At 30.0% G+C, this 16636-nt stretch overlaps 1 protein-coding gene across 4 annotated transcripts in view; it reads left to right on the forward strand.

Moving 5' to 3' along the window:
- Positions 1 to 380: 380 nt before the first annotated feature.
- Positions 381 to 16636, forward strand: part of LOC110717357 (serine carboxypeptidase-like 18) — a 31956-nt gene continuing 15700 nt past the window's right edge. The window contains exons 1-6 of one of the 4 annotated variants that reach the window (XM_021896029.1): positions 381 to 1199; positions 7226 to 7371; positions 7916 to 7995; positions 8502 to 8621; positions 9557 to 9659; positions 14352 to 14389. In XM_021896029.1, coding sequence (XP_021751721.1) covers positions 1015 to 1199; positions 7226 to 7371; positions 7916 to 7995; positions 8502 to 8621; positions 9557 to 9659; positions 14352 to 14389 — 672 coding nt within the window. In that variant the 5' untranslated portion in view covers positions 381 to 1014. Of the gene's footprint in view, positions 1200 to 6044; positions 6191 to 7225; positions 7372 to 7915; positions 7996 to 8501; positions 8622 to 9556; positions 9660 to 14351; positions 14390 to 16636 lie in introns of those variants that run through there. The other 3 variants (XM_021896030.1, XM_021896028.1, XM_021896031.1) reach the window with 3 other exon arrangements.

The raw sequence follows: 16636 nt of genomic DNA on the forward strand, positions 1-16636 counted from the left end.
TAAAAAATAACAATTATGGATCACTTATTCAACTAATTTGGTTACTCAACAATTAAATAAAACAATATGAATTATGATTAATTAGAAGGTTGATTGTATAGAAATTACCTTCAGTTGCATTTGAATCAATTGATTTACGAGGAACCACCTGATTTTCTATCTCTTTTGCATTGTCAATTGCTTCTTCTGCATTGTCAATTTGATTACCTCCAAACTCAGTGTTAGGATTGCTATTATCTCCAAAAAATTGATTACCTCCAAATTCAGTGTCAGGATTGTTATTATCGTCAAAAATTGGAACAAATTCATCTCTAAAACTCTTTGTTTCTTCTTCTATGATCAATCGATTTAAATCGATTTCAACAAAAGAATCCGAGTTCTCAAAATCACCTAACAATGGAGTTTCAATTTGCCTCTATTTTTGTAGAAATTCATAGATCAGATTACTGCAATTTAAGGTATTGAAGTTTGCTGATGAATTTTCCATTGATGATCGAAGCTCTAAGGTACTCGTTTTCGCGTTTTCTCTCTGCATGTTCTCACTTTCTCCCTCCTCCATTTTGTTCTACAATTTCTAAATTTGAGGTCGATTTCGCGTGTTTTGTTTTCGGATTGAAAAAAAAAAAAACAAAATAAATGCTTGCACATACTGCACCGCCGAATTTACAATATTTTGCTGTAAACCGAGAGCATGCAAAACTTGTTGTTAAGTTATTGATAGAATCAAAGCAATCTAAGCAATCAATTATATTTTATGACACCCAAAGACACGGGCCAATGATGACGTATCTTATAATTCTACATTGTAAACAATTTCAACATTTTATGACACCCAAAGACACGGACCACCATTGGGCCTGGACGGATCACGGATGGAGTAATAATATCAATAATTATGACGAATAATGTTAAAACTTAAAAGAGTAGGAGACTTCCATAGTTCGTTGAACTTCTCTTTCTATCACTGTATTTAAAAATTTGTTTCTTCAATTTCCTTAAATTTCAAGAATCGAAATGATTAATATGAAATTTGTAACTCATCTGAGTTTAGTATTGACGATGAGTTTGGTATCATTTGCGTTGTCTAACAATTATCATACCACTTCAAATTCAAATACAAATACATCGCATTCAAATTCAAATACTGTTCGATTTCTACCTGGCTTCCCTGGAATTCTCCCTTTCAATCTTCAAACTGGGTATGTTTTTATATATGTCGATTACGTTCTCTGTTTTTTTTTTTTTTTTTTTATTTTTTTTATTTTTAATTGCATTATTTAGATGTTTATGCTTGTTAATTCATACTTAATGCTACAAACAAGTTGTTGATTTATTAGTTCTTTTGTTAACCATATTTAAATTACTCCTTTGAAACTCTAACTACTTGTAATTTCTTGTCAAAAAAAAAAAACTACTTGTAATTAGCTCAGATGCTTCTAGTTATTGTAACATTTATACTCTTCTGCATAATTGATTAATTCTGTTCTTTTTCTTTTTTTTTTCCTTCATTATATTTTGATAGACGTATATAGAAGTACATTTCACAATACTCCTTCGTATATCAGTGAAAGACGTATATTGAGGAATTATAAGCGTTGTGTAAAGTAGGGTTATCTTCTTTTTATTGTAAGACCGTTAATTTAAGGGTAATTTTAACAATATTTATGAAAACTTTAACCCCGTTAAAGGTAACCTTTAATCTTTATAAGTTTGATTGTATTATAATGTGTAATTTATAATAAATACATGCTTTTGAAGGCTACTAGGCTATTATGATTAATTTATGATTATTACAGTGGGCTTTGATTGTAAAATTTTTGTTATATAAATGGTAATAGTATAAAAAAAGTAACTTTAAATATTTTTAGGGAAACTTCAACCCATTTTACAATAACTTATAAAAGTCCATCTTATTTAAGAATTTATTTAACAATGTAGTGCTTTAAATTGCAAATGAGAGATCAAATCTTGTTTGTAGTTTTTGCTGAAATCTTGTTTGTAGTTTTAGAACGCTTTTAAATATATACTCCATTACTCTTTTATCTAACAAAAATACAAAATCATTGAGTTGGGTAGTAGATTATATCATTATAGCCACAAATATATTATTTTAATCCAAAAACGTTTCAAATCATTACAATTAATTTGCATTTAATGTGAACCGGTCCTTTTTGTGTGTGGCTGTGAGTGAAACAATGGTGTGAACCATTCTTTTGCCTAATTGTTAAACTTATCTATTTGGAAATAATTTGTATGAACGGAGTTCACAACGATATAATTGTGGACCAAAGATTATGCGCGCAGTTAACAGTGTTTTAATTTGAATATAGCGACTCTAATTTTAATAATTTTAATTTTAACATAGTAACTTTTGTTAAAACTTGTGTGACCTTTAATATTAATGTGAAATCTGAAATACGTGGTTATGTTGAACATGATGACCCCAATTTTTATATAGTGACCTTTATTATACCAGTATATTAAAAATTTTATTAAAAAAATCATTTATGACCTTTATAATAAATAACACGACTTTTATTTCAACATAATAACCTTTATTTTAACACAGTTACCATTTTTTTCATTGATAAAATGACTATAGTGTATCTCTACTATTAGGGGTTGACAATAAATGAATGTGAATCAGGTTTATTTAAGAGCTTATATATCTATTTTGATTTTCAATAGGACTTTTGTGAAAAATTACCTTATATACATCAAATTTTATAAAAAAATACCTTATAAAAAAATTGTTGTAAGAAACTACCTAATAAAAACTAAATGTTGTAAGTTGTTACCATATACTTGATTCAACAATGAAAGAGAAAGGAGAATTAGGGGTTATAAGGGGGCTATGGAGAAATTGGGTGGTAAAAGGAGAAAAATTATTGAAAATGGGTCATTAAACGTCCCTTATTCAAAGCAATAATCCGGTAAAAGGTAGCATCATACAACATTAAATGTTTTATAAGATAGTTTCTTACAACATTTAGTGTTTATAAGGTAGTTTCTTACAACAGTTTTTTTTTATAAGGTACTTCTTCACAAAAAGTCCTTTTCAATATTCCTTTCGTCCTTTATTTACATGCCTATTTCTAACATCTATTACTCGCATAATAAAGAGAAATAGGCATGTAAATAAGAGACGGAGGGAGTATTTATTTTCTTTAAACTTCAAATAATAATACAATTATGTTTCAAAAAAAATAATAATAATATAATTATAAGTTTTGTAACACAACATAAAAGGACACGGAGCAGGCATAACATAACACACTATTATGCACGTTAAACTATGCAAAATTTCTAACATGTGAAAATACGTTAAAATATCTTAAATTCAATTTAAGCACGCAGAAACAACATGATAGCATATGAGTTTAGGAAAACTACTAGCGCATAGTGTCTATATAAATTTTTATGCGCAGGACATGAAAATATATAGAGTATCCTTTCATAGGTAAATAGTACCATTAAATGTTGTAGTGGTATAAATATTTTGCTAATAGTAAAAATAAGTATGTAAATGGTACATCAAAATATTAAATCACTGTGAGATATAATAATACTACTAAGACAATCTATAATCTAATGGAAAAATATATATGCATAATAGTACACAAAATAATACCATTATAACCATAAAAAGTACCGTTTTGAATATCAAATGACTTATTTACCCTCCTATTTGCAAACACAAAATATAGAGGCTATACGCCTAGTATTACTCATGAGTTTAGGCTATGCTTAAGTGGTTGAGTTTTGTGCGGTCAATGGCTATATTGATAAATAACTTTGTTGGAATGACTACTTTAAAAAAAAAAAAAAAAAATCCTAGTTTTAATAACAAAGTTTGAGACAAAATTAACAGATCCACACAAGTATAAATTTCTTCACGGATCACAAAAGATGGTTAATAAGAAATGTGCAATGAAGTAAAATTCCAATAATACAAAGATTAGAAAATAAAATTAATAATAAAAAAAAAGACCTAAAATAAAAAAATAAAAGACCTAAAAAATGACATAAAGTAAAAGTAACCAAATAAATCCATTATTCCTACCCACTAGTCCCATCCATAAGATTATAGACTTATAGTTAAAAGAAGGAAGTCGATTATACCTTTTTTTTTTTTTTTTTTTTTTTTTTGGTTGGTATGGAGAAGAACCTTATCGAGTCAGAATTACTCACATGTCTTTCCGGTCCGAGTTAGCGAGTTAGGCACTATTATATGGAAATGTTTGGGGGTAAAGGAATCCCCACACCCAAAGTGCCTTTAGTGGGATTTGATCCCACAACCTCTTGGTTGTGAGATGCAAACTTTCCCACTAGATCAAACTTTGCTTGGTAGTCATTTTATACTTAGGGGTCGTTTGGTTAGATTATTTAAAATAGAGTTAGAATCTATTCCATCTATTTTTTGTTTGGTTGAGCTTTTTAATTACGGAATTCCATACCCAAGGGATTCTTTTTCTACCCCACACTTATGAAATCAACTCTTCCCCTAAGATTGACAATTCATTTTATTACTAAAGCATATAATCTATTTTAATATTAAAACCAAATAACTTTAGACTAGTATGAGTTTTAAAATTCATACCTCTCTACTATGAGATTCTATACTAATCCATTTCAATTTATTGAACAAAACACTCCTTTAGAGTAGTGTATTGAAATTCAATACAAAGTCACTCCGTATTTTGAATCGGCCAAATGGATTGCTTATTACTCTGTATTATTAATCTATATATTAAAAAATAGTTTTATTTTTCTAAATTAATGATATGTTTTACAATTGACACTAATCATGTCAAATCAATAATTATATACTAAAAGACACACCAACAATGACACGTGTGATTTTTTGGTGTGTCCTTAATTTAATTATTTAAAAAAAACTATTTAAAAAGATTTTTTACCCACATAATAACTATCTTCAATTCATTAATATAGTAATTACTTAAAATAAAAGATTTAATATACTTTGTATCTTTTAACATACAATACTGACAATTATAAATAAAAATGGTACTTTGTGATAAGATTTTAGACATATTTCGTGACATGTTATACTATAAGAAAAAATATAGTAGATCTATATTAGAAAAAGATCGCATAGATTGGGAAAATAGTACATCTTATATTAATCGAAGTATGGAAATTATAAATATTTTATTTATTAAGGTATTTTTAGATTAATATTGTTTTTATGTAATATTAATCCTTTTCATGAGTTTGCTATATGGATATAAATAAAATTTGTATTATCAAAAATAAGCAAAGTTTTAGTTGGTTAGATCAATAATCAAACCTTTTGGTTATTCTTTAAATAATCCAACCTGAGCTACGGAGTACATTACAATAGAATTATTGTCGTCGATGATATAGCTAATGTATCAGGAATTCAGGATATTACTTCTTCTTTTTTTGTCTGAGTCAACTTCATTTATTTACTGTGTTAAATAACCTTTGAAATATGAAGATTATACTCTCTCTATTTTTTTTTATTTATTTTTTTTTTTTTATAAATGTTCGAATATTATACATTGATACGATTATAACAAACGTTGGTCAATGTGATGTATGTAAATTATGCAAAAGTCAAATTAAGAAAAGTGACAGAATTCTTATATTTACCTGGGTGTAATGTGTATTCAAGATTATCTTTTGTGTATATTGATAAATATTGTTCGTTTAATTATCACAGGAAGCAAGAAATACTTTTGAACCAGAGTGTATATAATAATTTTTATAAACTATAATTAGTGATTGATATAAGATGTTTTATTAAGTCAAAATGATTAATGATATAATAGGTTTAACAATAACCGTGCATGACACAGGATCTAAACTAGTATGTCATCATATGTTGGTCTAATCAACGAGTGAGGATGCTTTATTAGGCTAATAAATCCTTTGGCCCAAATATTAATATAGTTGTTATGTTATTTTTATTACAAATTTATTCTTGTCCAAAAAAAAATTACAAATATATTACTTTGTTGGGTAACATGAATGATTTAATTTCAACAATATAATTGTAGATACATTGGAGTTTGGGAGGAGCAAATGCAGCTATTTTACTACTTTTTAAAATCCGAGAATAACCCAAAAGCCGATCCACTTTTGGTTTGGTTTGCTGGAGGACCCGGCTGCTCTTCCTTTACGGATCTTGTTTTTGGACGTATTGGTAAATTCACTTCTTGATATTTTTTTTAACATGACAAAACATGTTAAATTCAATCAAGGCACGCAAAAACAACATGGTTATGAGTTGAGTTTTTTTTTTTTTTTTTTTTTTTTTTTTTTTTTTTTTTTTTTTTTTTAACATGTGATTATGAGTTTAGGCCATGCTTAAGTGGTTGAATTTTGTGCGGTCAATGGCTATGTTGATGAATAGTTTGGTTAGAATGACTATTTCATTAAAAGATCCCTGGTTTTAACGACCAAATTTGAGACAAATTAAACAGATTCTCACAAATATATTTTTCTTCACAGATCACGAAAGATGGTTAATAAGAAATGTGCTATGGAGTATAATTCTAATAATGCAATTAAAAGATTAGAAAATGTTTTTTTTATTTTTTATTTTTTTATTTTATTTTTAAGTGAAAGTAACCAGACGAAACAAATCCCTTAGTCCTACGGTTCTACACTCCTACCCACTAGTCCTTGTACCTTGGGTGAGACATTTGTCACATTAAGAAACTTGATGCAATGTTATATTATTATCATTAAGTTATACTGTAGACAAGTATTGAATAGTTATATTTTTCTAAATTAATGATGTGTTTGACAATTGACACTAAACATGTCATTATATGTTGGTCTAATTGCTTTTTTTTTTTTTTTTTTTTTTTTTTTGATGTAAACGAGGGGCTAGGGCTCAAAATGTTGGTCTAATTATTAGGCTAATTAAAAAAAATCTCTTGAAATTAGAGAGGCTCTGTTAAAGTCAAGAATATTAGAGAAAACGGCTTGGCTTTTGTATTGATATTCACGATATATATATACACAATACAAAACAAGATCTAACTTGCCTAAAATTCCTAACAAGATAAACTTGACAAATATACAATATTAACATATATAAAACCAACCAACTTCCAATACATTCTGTCCAAATATTAATATACTGAGTAGTATGTTATGTTATTTTTACTACAAATTTACTAATTTGTTGGGTAGCATGAATAATGAATTAACATCAACAATATTACTGTAGATATATTGGAGTATGGGAGGAGCAAATGCAGCTATTTTACTACTTTATAAAATACGAGAATAACCCAAAAACAGATCCACTTTTGGTTTGGTTTGCTGGAGGACCCGGCTGCTCTTCCTTTACGGATCTTGTTTTTGGACATATTGGTAATAAATCATTATATCCACTTTTTTTTTTTTTTTTTTCCTTCTCAAGGGGGATAAATTATTAAATCCACTTTAATTGTCTCAATATCATGTCATCATCTTACTTAATTTTAATTGTCTTTTTTTTTTTCCTCTCTTTTTGGGCCATTTGATATAATTGATAATAAATTATAGCAATAGAATGAATTTAGTTATATATACAAAAATTTGTAACTATTAGTTTATGCCTCTAGAAAGAAATGTATTATCGTCACTATCACTCGAGGCCTTGAGGGGTTCTATTGCATACGGAGTAGTCATTATACGAAGTAGTAACTATGTTAGCACACACGACCCTTCAGTATCGATCTCCTACCAATTGGAGGCATGGAGCCATAAGAATTGAAATATGTTAGCACACACGACCCTTTTTTCCAAAAAATAAACAAAATATGTTAGCCCATCCTCAACCTTTTTTTTTTTTTTTTTTTGGGGGGGGGGGAACTTTAATTAAAATATAAGCTTTGTTAATTTCTAATAAAGTAATGTTGTGATGACAACAAAGGTCCTCTATCCTTCAACATATCATCACAATGGGAGGATGGTCTACCGAGACTTGAATCAAATCCTTATTCTTGGACCAAGGTAATCCAAATATTTATCTATTTATTACCACGGTTTTTATGTACTTATAGCTAGTTCCTCTATATTGCTCTAAGAAAAGTTCATCTATGTTGTTGAAAAAAAATGAGTACATTGTTTTATGTGATAAGTTGATGGTATGTTATCAGTTGTTACTTCACATGAAAGTAGATGTGATACAACATACAAGGCACTAGTAGATTACATTGTATCATTTTATTGAATATATATATTGAGATAAAAGAAAGTGAATTAACTCTTAATTTATTGTGAGAAGGAGCTGAGTGATTTAACTTTCTGATAACGGAAGAGAGACATTTGAATAATTTATGGTGTCTTTTTAAAAAACCAAAAATTACGAGTTAAAATATAAATATAGAAAATCCATATTTAGGTATATCATGTATAAAGTAAATATTTATTGTGAAGTGATGCATCATATATACTCAGTATATGAATTTTATTTAGTGTTTATTGTGTAAACTAACAATGCAATGAATGTGTTTTAGGTTGCAAATGTATTATTTATAGATTCACCTGTTGGCGCTGGATTCTCCTATGCAACAAACAAATCTTACATTCCTAGTGATACAAACACGGTAAAACAGGCATATGAGTTTTTGAAGAAGGTTAGTTCAATTTTTAGCGAAATGGAGTGCTTATATATTAAGGGCATGCTTGGATTGAGACTGAGTAATGTATTATAAGGGTAATAAAATTCAAATTAAAGATAATGCAAATGGATATAAAGAAGGATGAGATAGTGATCAATGTTGTGGTGAGAGGAGAAGAAAAGGGAACTATTAGCCTCATTTTGGGTGTAATAGTACTCTTATAAGGGTTGTGTGTCTATATTATTACCCTTATTATTACGAGAATAATAATTCTCCATATCTATCTCTCTTTTCCACATGTTACAAATACTTTGTTATTTCATTTGTAAACATCTTATCTCCTATAACGTCACTTATTTTTTCTAGTTTGACTTTTGGTATTTTTTAAATCATTGCCCTCAATCAAAGCATGGCCTAAGAGGTTAAATTTGATGTATTGTTTCGAATGGTTCCTTGCTACTTGCTAGTTCATGTTTTCTCTCTTTCTCTAGTTTAACTATTCCCCTTCTCCTTCCCAAACGTTATTTTCTTGGTCTTTTCCCTTTTCCAAATACTTTTCAATTTCATTTTAACGTTTTTCTTTGATATAAACTCTATCATCTTTTAAATGTTCTAGAATTTTTTATTTACTAACTAATTAAATCTAGTTATAATTTCCAATCAATAAAAAATGAGTACTCTGTATTATCAAATTTCAATAGTCTAATCTGACCTTTTGTCTAGTTAGAAAGTATCGCGTAATTCGTCCATAAAATATTGGACATTTTATATGAACATCTCAGCTTTTGCAAGTTATAAACTCGTATAAGTTTTTTAGACATTTTATATAAAGTATTTATAATTTTTACAAAAGTTATTAGATATGTATAATTTTTGGGTAGATAGATTTGCGAAGAAACGAACACGCCCAATACTTTGTGTTTTATTAATTGAAATCGTGGTTCATGCAGTGGCTTATCGAGCATCCTGAATTTGCAAGAAATCCTATTTACATCGCTGGTGCTTCGTATGCTGGAAGAGTCATTTCAACTCTTATGCTAGAGATAATAAATGGTACTTTCGACTATTCATTCACTTACATATACACCTTTCGTTTTTTAATGTTATAGCTTAACTTTTTTGTTATTCATCATGTAATGGTTTTGACTAAAATTGTAACCCAAGAAACCAACATGCATGTACCAAAACTGACTTGAACCCGACTTGCACCCAAAAAATGGGGTAAAACTAGTGACCTATAACTTGACCTAAATGGACTCTGTTAATAAAATGGTTTTGATCTAATACCTTATGACCCAATTCAAACTCAAACTTGCACCCGATTTGATACGAATTATAATTGATTAATCCGACTCAACAATGATTTGAGCCCAAACTAGCACCCAGCCCAATCAGTCACAAATTGATTATAACCTTACATAATTTGCTATTTACCTGACCTTTGGTAACGTGTAATGTAACTTGAACTTATTCGTCTCATCATGATAACTCGACCTACCATTATTATTGACCAAACCCAAAAATTAATACGGAACCAAATGTCCTGACCTATATTTTTTTTCTTACACAATTTGATACACAGTACAAGATAAAACATAAATTAATCTTGAGCTGATTTGATTACAATGATAAAAATGGAAAAAAGTTTTAATTAGTTTATAGCTTTCAATTTCAGCTTAACATCCCTATTATATCATATACCTCTTCTTCACAATTAAATAGGTTCGATAGCATATTTAATATTTATTTATAACTCTTGATTGAATATTAAGGCCTAATTCTATAGGTTGAACTTGACCAAATCTATACGGATCATTATTTAATCCAATTAGGGGTATACAGGATGGGTTCAAATAGGTTCATTAAACCCATTGATTTTCAGGAAAAAAAACTTTTAAAACAAATATCTGTGTTAAAGTGAGTGTCATATAAAAGTGCAGCTCAGTGGTATTTTTGTACCTTGCAAACTATTATTGGGTAGCTGGAGATCAAGGGTTCGACAGTTAATACCTCAACTTTTACTCAACCACAATATTCTTTTTTGTAGTGGTAATTAAGATTTTCTCTCTCCTAACCTCAAATTTCCATTTTCTCATTTTCAAACTCATTTGTTTATACTAGGACATGTGTATAGTTAGAACTTAGAAATTAGTGTATATTGGGGATTTGGGATTAATAGTTTAGTTGATATATAATTGATAATTGAATTGTTGATTGTAGAGTTAGAACTTAGATTGTTAGATTATATATTTATTGTTTATTACTATAGTTTTGACACGTTTAGAAAGTATAAAAACTCGAAAAACACTTTTATAGTTTTTTTTTTTTCATTTTTCCTAAGTGTAATCCATTTGTAATTTAAAATATGAACTTATGTATTAAATCTTTGATTTGTATATTTTCATTCTTTTTTATTTTCACGATTTCGAATCCACACTTCGAAATTTCTGGATACACCACTAAGTCCAATATTTATTGAACCCAAACCTTGAGGCTAGTAAATCAACAACAGTCCAATTTGAAAAAGAGGTGAGATTGGGTAGCTCTAAAATTGTTTATCGACCAAAATTCAAGTTCAGCTTGAATAAGGCCCGAAAAGACAAAACCCATTTTGGCCTGACCTTATTTTGAAAATTTAGGCACCAATTATCATATACTTATGCCTGGCTCGACTCGATTTCTAATAGCCTCTACCCGAACTCAAATTTATTGGTCATAAAATCTACTCTTAACTTGTCTCGATACAATCCGAACTTGAAATTGAATTAGATACAAATTTGACTTGAATCGAACCCAACTTGCACTTGCTCCCCTCTGTATTTAAATAAGTGGAACGTTTCTCTTGTATACATGCAAATTTTTGACTGATAATATCTTTAATTATAAATAAGTAAAAATTATAACAATTGGAGACTAATAAACTATTCATTGAAACGATTCCAACAAGTACCCACAAGACTATATTTATTCTAATGTATAAATCACAAACGACATTAGTCAAACTGAATTAAATAAAGAGTGCAAAAAGTCAAAACGTTTCCCTTATATAAATACAGAGAAAGTAATAGGTTAGGATAAGTGACTAGACCCCCTAACCCTCATTCTGACTTTGATAGGAAACCTAAATTGACCGGATTTAAACCTAACCAAAATACTAAAACTGACTAATCTAATTTTGACTTGATATTATACTAACTAGCTAGCCCTATATGCCGCATGTGATGTAAGCATTAATTTATTATCTAAATAATGCATACTTGCTCTCTTTTTCTGAGTTCTATGCTATTATTATAGCTACATAAACCAAGGAAAAGTAAAATAGAGACTATGAATGTGATTATATGAGTCTTTTGCTTTAAAGAGGGAGGTATAAACACTACTAGAAAACAAGTCATTTTCGACGGAAATTTTCCACTGGAAACATCTTAAATTATTCCGTCGGAAAACTCGTTTCTGACGGAATTTCCGTCGGAACAGATTGTCATAAACCCATTTGTAGGAAAAATGGCCTTTTCCGTCGGAATAGTGTTTTCCAACGGAATTAGCTCATCGGAATAGGAGTTCCGTCCACCGGAAAAGTTTGTCGGAAATTTCCAACAGGGTACAAATCCGCCGGAAACTTCCGATGGAAATTCCATCGGAAACAGCATTAAAAAAAAGAAAAAAAACCCAGCACCACCCCAACCACCCTATCCAGCCACCACTTCCCCACCTTAACCCACCTCACCAGACCTACCCACCTCCCCACCTCACCAGACCCACCCACCTCACCGGACCACCCCACCTGACGTAAACCCACCTCCCCACCTCACCGGACCCACCCACCCACCTCACCGAAACCCACCAAGCACCACCCACCCAACACCACTACCCAACCCACCCTGACCACCCCCCACCACCATCACACCCACGAACCAAACCCCCCCCCCCCACCCACTCACCCAACCCAGACCAAAACCCACCCTGAACAACCACCCTAACCAACCACCTAACCCACCCACCGAAAAAACCCAAATCGAAACAACCACCAAAAACCAAAACAACAACCAATTTCCTTACCCACAAACCCATTACCACCGAAATCACAACCCCCAAAATCGAAACAACAACCACAAAATCGAAAAAACTAAAAAAAAAATTGAAATTAAACAAAATAAATAAATATACAATTACCTTATGAAATTAATCAAATAACATTACAATTATATCAAAAATTAATTACAATCTGAATTGTTAAAAAAAAAAACTAGATCTAAAAGAGGAACGAGCGACGGTACGGTGGACAAGGTGCTTCTCTTCAAATGCCGGTTGCTAGAAGATGAACGAGCGACGGTACGGTGGACGACGGTGTTTTGTGGTTGTGAGATAGAATAAAGGAGTGAGATAGAATGAAGGAGGAACAAAGGGAACGAAGAAGGATAAGGAAGGAGAGAAGAAGGATAAGGAAGGAGAAAGAGAAGGAAGGAGAAGGCGAAATGGAGGAGAAGAGGAAAGAAGAGAGGAGAGAGAAAGAGAAGAGAGGCGGAGAGAAGAGGAGAGAGAAAATAGAAAGGATAGGGGGAGGGGAAAACCGGGTTTATTAGGGTTTGTTAGGTTTTTTTTTATTATTTAATTATATTCCGTCGGAAATTCCCGACGGATTTTATTTCCGCCGGAAAATAAATGTTTCGACGGAATATTCCGTTGGAAATTTCCGACGGATTTTTTTTCCGTCGAAACATTTAGTTTTCGACGGAATATTCCGCCGGAAAGCCCATGAATTCCAACGGATTTGTATTCCGTAGGAAATCCGTCTTAAATTTTCGACGGAATAAAAATCCATCGGAATTTACGACGGAAAAACATGTCCGTCGAAAATGGTCCGTCGTAAATCGGCCTATTTCTAGTAGTGAAAGTAACTAAAAGGAATTCTTCAATATAATTGGACTTCACAAAGTGGGGTTCTTTGTAGTTGATAAAAAATGAATAAAAAAAATTGCTATAAAAGGAATAAAGTAAGTATATAGAATAAGGATGAAGGGAGTGAGAAATAGCTTAGCCGGTTAAATTAGAGCTTTCCTTTCAGATACGGGAGATCTCAGGATTGATTCTCATCATCTGCCATTGTGGCTCTCTAAACACCAAATAAAATAAAATAAAATAGAATAAGGATGAAAACAAAAAGCGGGTAAAACTTAGTAAAACAAAGGAATAATTATGATAAATTATTCAACGATAAAACAAAAATAGGAGCATGTATAATTTTGGAATTGTGAAATTATGTAGATTGCATGCTGAAAACTTGGTGTTTAATTCCTAGCCTGCACATTTTTTTTTATTCTAATTAAAGTGAGAATTAATAATGTAGATGTAACTAGATTAGCTTGGTGCGATGCACGACATAAAAATTTCTTTGAAATAAATATGTTTATATATGTATCTTATTAAACACCAAAAAAATTATATGCATCTTATTACTTACCTCATATGAAAGATTAGAATACATAACCATTAGTTGCAAATGCTATTTAGATCTAAATATTTTTGAAAAAAAGTTATAATATTTATGATTTTATTGATACTTAATTGTATAAAAATTAAGTTAAACTATTTTGAATCAAAAAAAAAAAAAAAAAAAAATTAAGTTAAACTATTATATCGAAATATGTGTAAAATTTGACTGCAGTTATTTTGGGATAGAGGGAGTACGATGATAGGTATTTGTATTCATATAAAATTATCTAATGTATGAGCTCTAATTTTTAGGAAATGAAGCAGGATCTGAGACAAGAATGAATATTCAGGTATGTTATCATTTATTTTGTGGGCCGCTAAACGTCGCCCTCGAATTTCTAACTAACGCCCGCAAAATAACCTAAAATGACGTACATAGCCTTGTTATAAAAATATTAAACATTATCGAATTTACTCTTCAATTAGTAAAAATGGCCATAGCATTGAGTATAATAATATATACTACTGCATAAATAGTGTCTAGTACATCTCCCAGCCTAAACAAAACAAAGTTGCCCATTATTTGCTCCAGGCAAGAATTAAAAGACAAATCAATAACTATATACTAAAAGACACACCAGCAATGACACGTGTCATCTTCTGGTGTGTCCTTAGTTTAAGTTCTTTTTTTTTTTTTAATAATATAATTCTATTAAAAAAAACAAATCTTATACTAAAATAGTTTCTAATCTTACAAAATATAATTACTTAAAATAAAAAATAATTGACATATCTTTAATCTTTAATACTAAAAGACATACCAGCAATGACACGTGTCATCTTCTGATGTGTCCTTAGTTTAAGTTTTTTTTTTTTTTGAATAAAAATCTATAAAAAAATAAATCTTATACTAAAATAGTTTTTAATCTTATAAACTATAATTACTTAAAAGAAAAAAGATTTGACATATCTTTAATACAAATATTTGTATAGCTACGAAGTATAAAAAATATTCTTAACACAATTTTGATAATTTTCTACGTCATTTTATATCTAACATATCTTTCGCAACCCTTTATTTTGATTGAAATTTGTCAACTATACTTTTAAATTTTTTTGTTTATAAAAAACTAATTATAATAATATTTTAATAATAGTTATTGAAATTACCGTACATGACACGGGAAATAACCTAGTTAATATATATTCGTAAGTTTAATATATATTCATAACTTTAATATATCAAAGGTTCTAACTCTAATCTGCAAATTCTCTTAAGATTAGTGCACGTTATTGCTTTCTTTCTTCCTTTTCTTCTGGTACAGATAAATAGTGTGAAACGCCCACTAACTTCCCCCTTCATTCAATTAGATTTTTTTTTTCTCGCCAGAAACTAAAAAAAGGGCAGAAACGCCCACTTTTTTCGCCAGATCTAGGGTGAAACGCCTAGATCTTTCGAATAACCGAATGGGTGATCGAAATTTCTAGGCGTTTCAGCCTAGATCTGGCGAGAAAAGAGGGCGTTTCCGCCAATTCCAGAAAAAAAAAAAACAAACTGACCTTGTCTCCGGCGACTCCTTCGACGACGGCCTTTCCCTTGTCCCTCGGTATTTCCATGCGAAATTATATTGAACTAGTATAAGGAGATGATGCGGGTTGGTAAATGGTGGTGGTGGTGGTGGTTTAAAGGGAGAACATTTTTAAAGATTGAGAAAATTAATGGTGGCAGGTGCTTTGTTAAAGAGAGAAAATTCTGGTTGTGGTAAATGGTGGTGGTGGGTTAAATTTACGAAGGGTAAATTCTTTGTTTATAACTATGAGGGTAAATTTGTATACATATTTTATTTTGCGGGCGTTAGTTAGAGATTTGAAGGCGGTATTTGGAAAGAAAGTACACGAAAATTAAAAGCTTTAAACCCATACTTCAAAACCTAAAGGGATGAATAGTACAGAGTAAAATCTTTCTCTATACCTCTTTAATCTCTTACCCCTACGATTAAACACCCGTTTTGGTTTGAGATTTAGAAATTAAGGGATAGGTGAATTTGACTCATATACCATATCGTCAATTATCAAATAGTCAGATAGATGAATAATTTTTATGCTTGATTGCTTGAACATAACCAAACGTATGTGTATATATAAATCTGAGATTTTAGAGCGCCACGTATGATTATAATTTTAAGAAATTTATTAGAGTGCTGTGTAGGATTAATACTTTAAAAACACTACAATAGAATTATGCCACGTAAGATTAGTATTTTTAAAGCGTTACGTAGGATTATAATTTTAAAAAAAATTATCAGAGCGACACCAAAATTATTATTTTTTTAAAAATATCATGAATAAAATTAAAGAGATTTAAAGCGCCACATAAGAAAATGTTATATTTTAGCCAATGAAAAAAAAAATTGCAATTTTTTTATAGAATTAAAATATTATATTAATTATAAAAATAAAATATTATCTTTTTTTATTAGAAATTTATATATCTAAGAATGAAAAACAAAATGAATTAACAATTCAATCTAGAGAAGGTATGGGGTGCATACTACCGCACCCAAATTATGCATACGGCAGGCTTGGCTGATATGTTT

This window comes from Chenopodium quinoa, unplaced genomic scaffold (genome assembly GCF_001683475.1).
Source record: "Chenopodium quinoa cultivar QQ74 unplaced genomic scaffold, ASM168347v1, whole genome shotgun sequence".
Classification (NCBI taxonomy): domain Eukaryota; kingdom Viridiplantae; phylum Streptophyta; class Magnoliopsida; order Caryophyllales; family Amaranthaceae; genus Chenopodium; species Chenopodium quinoa.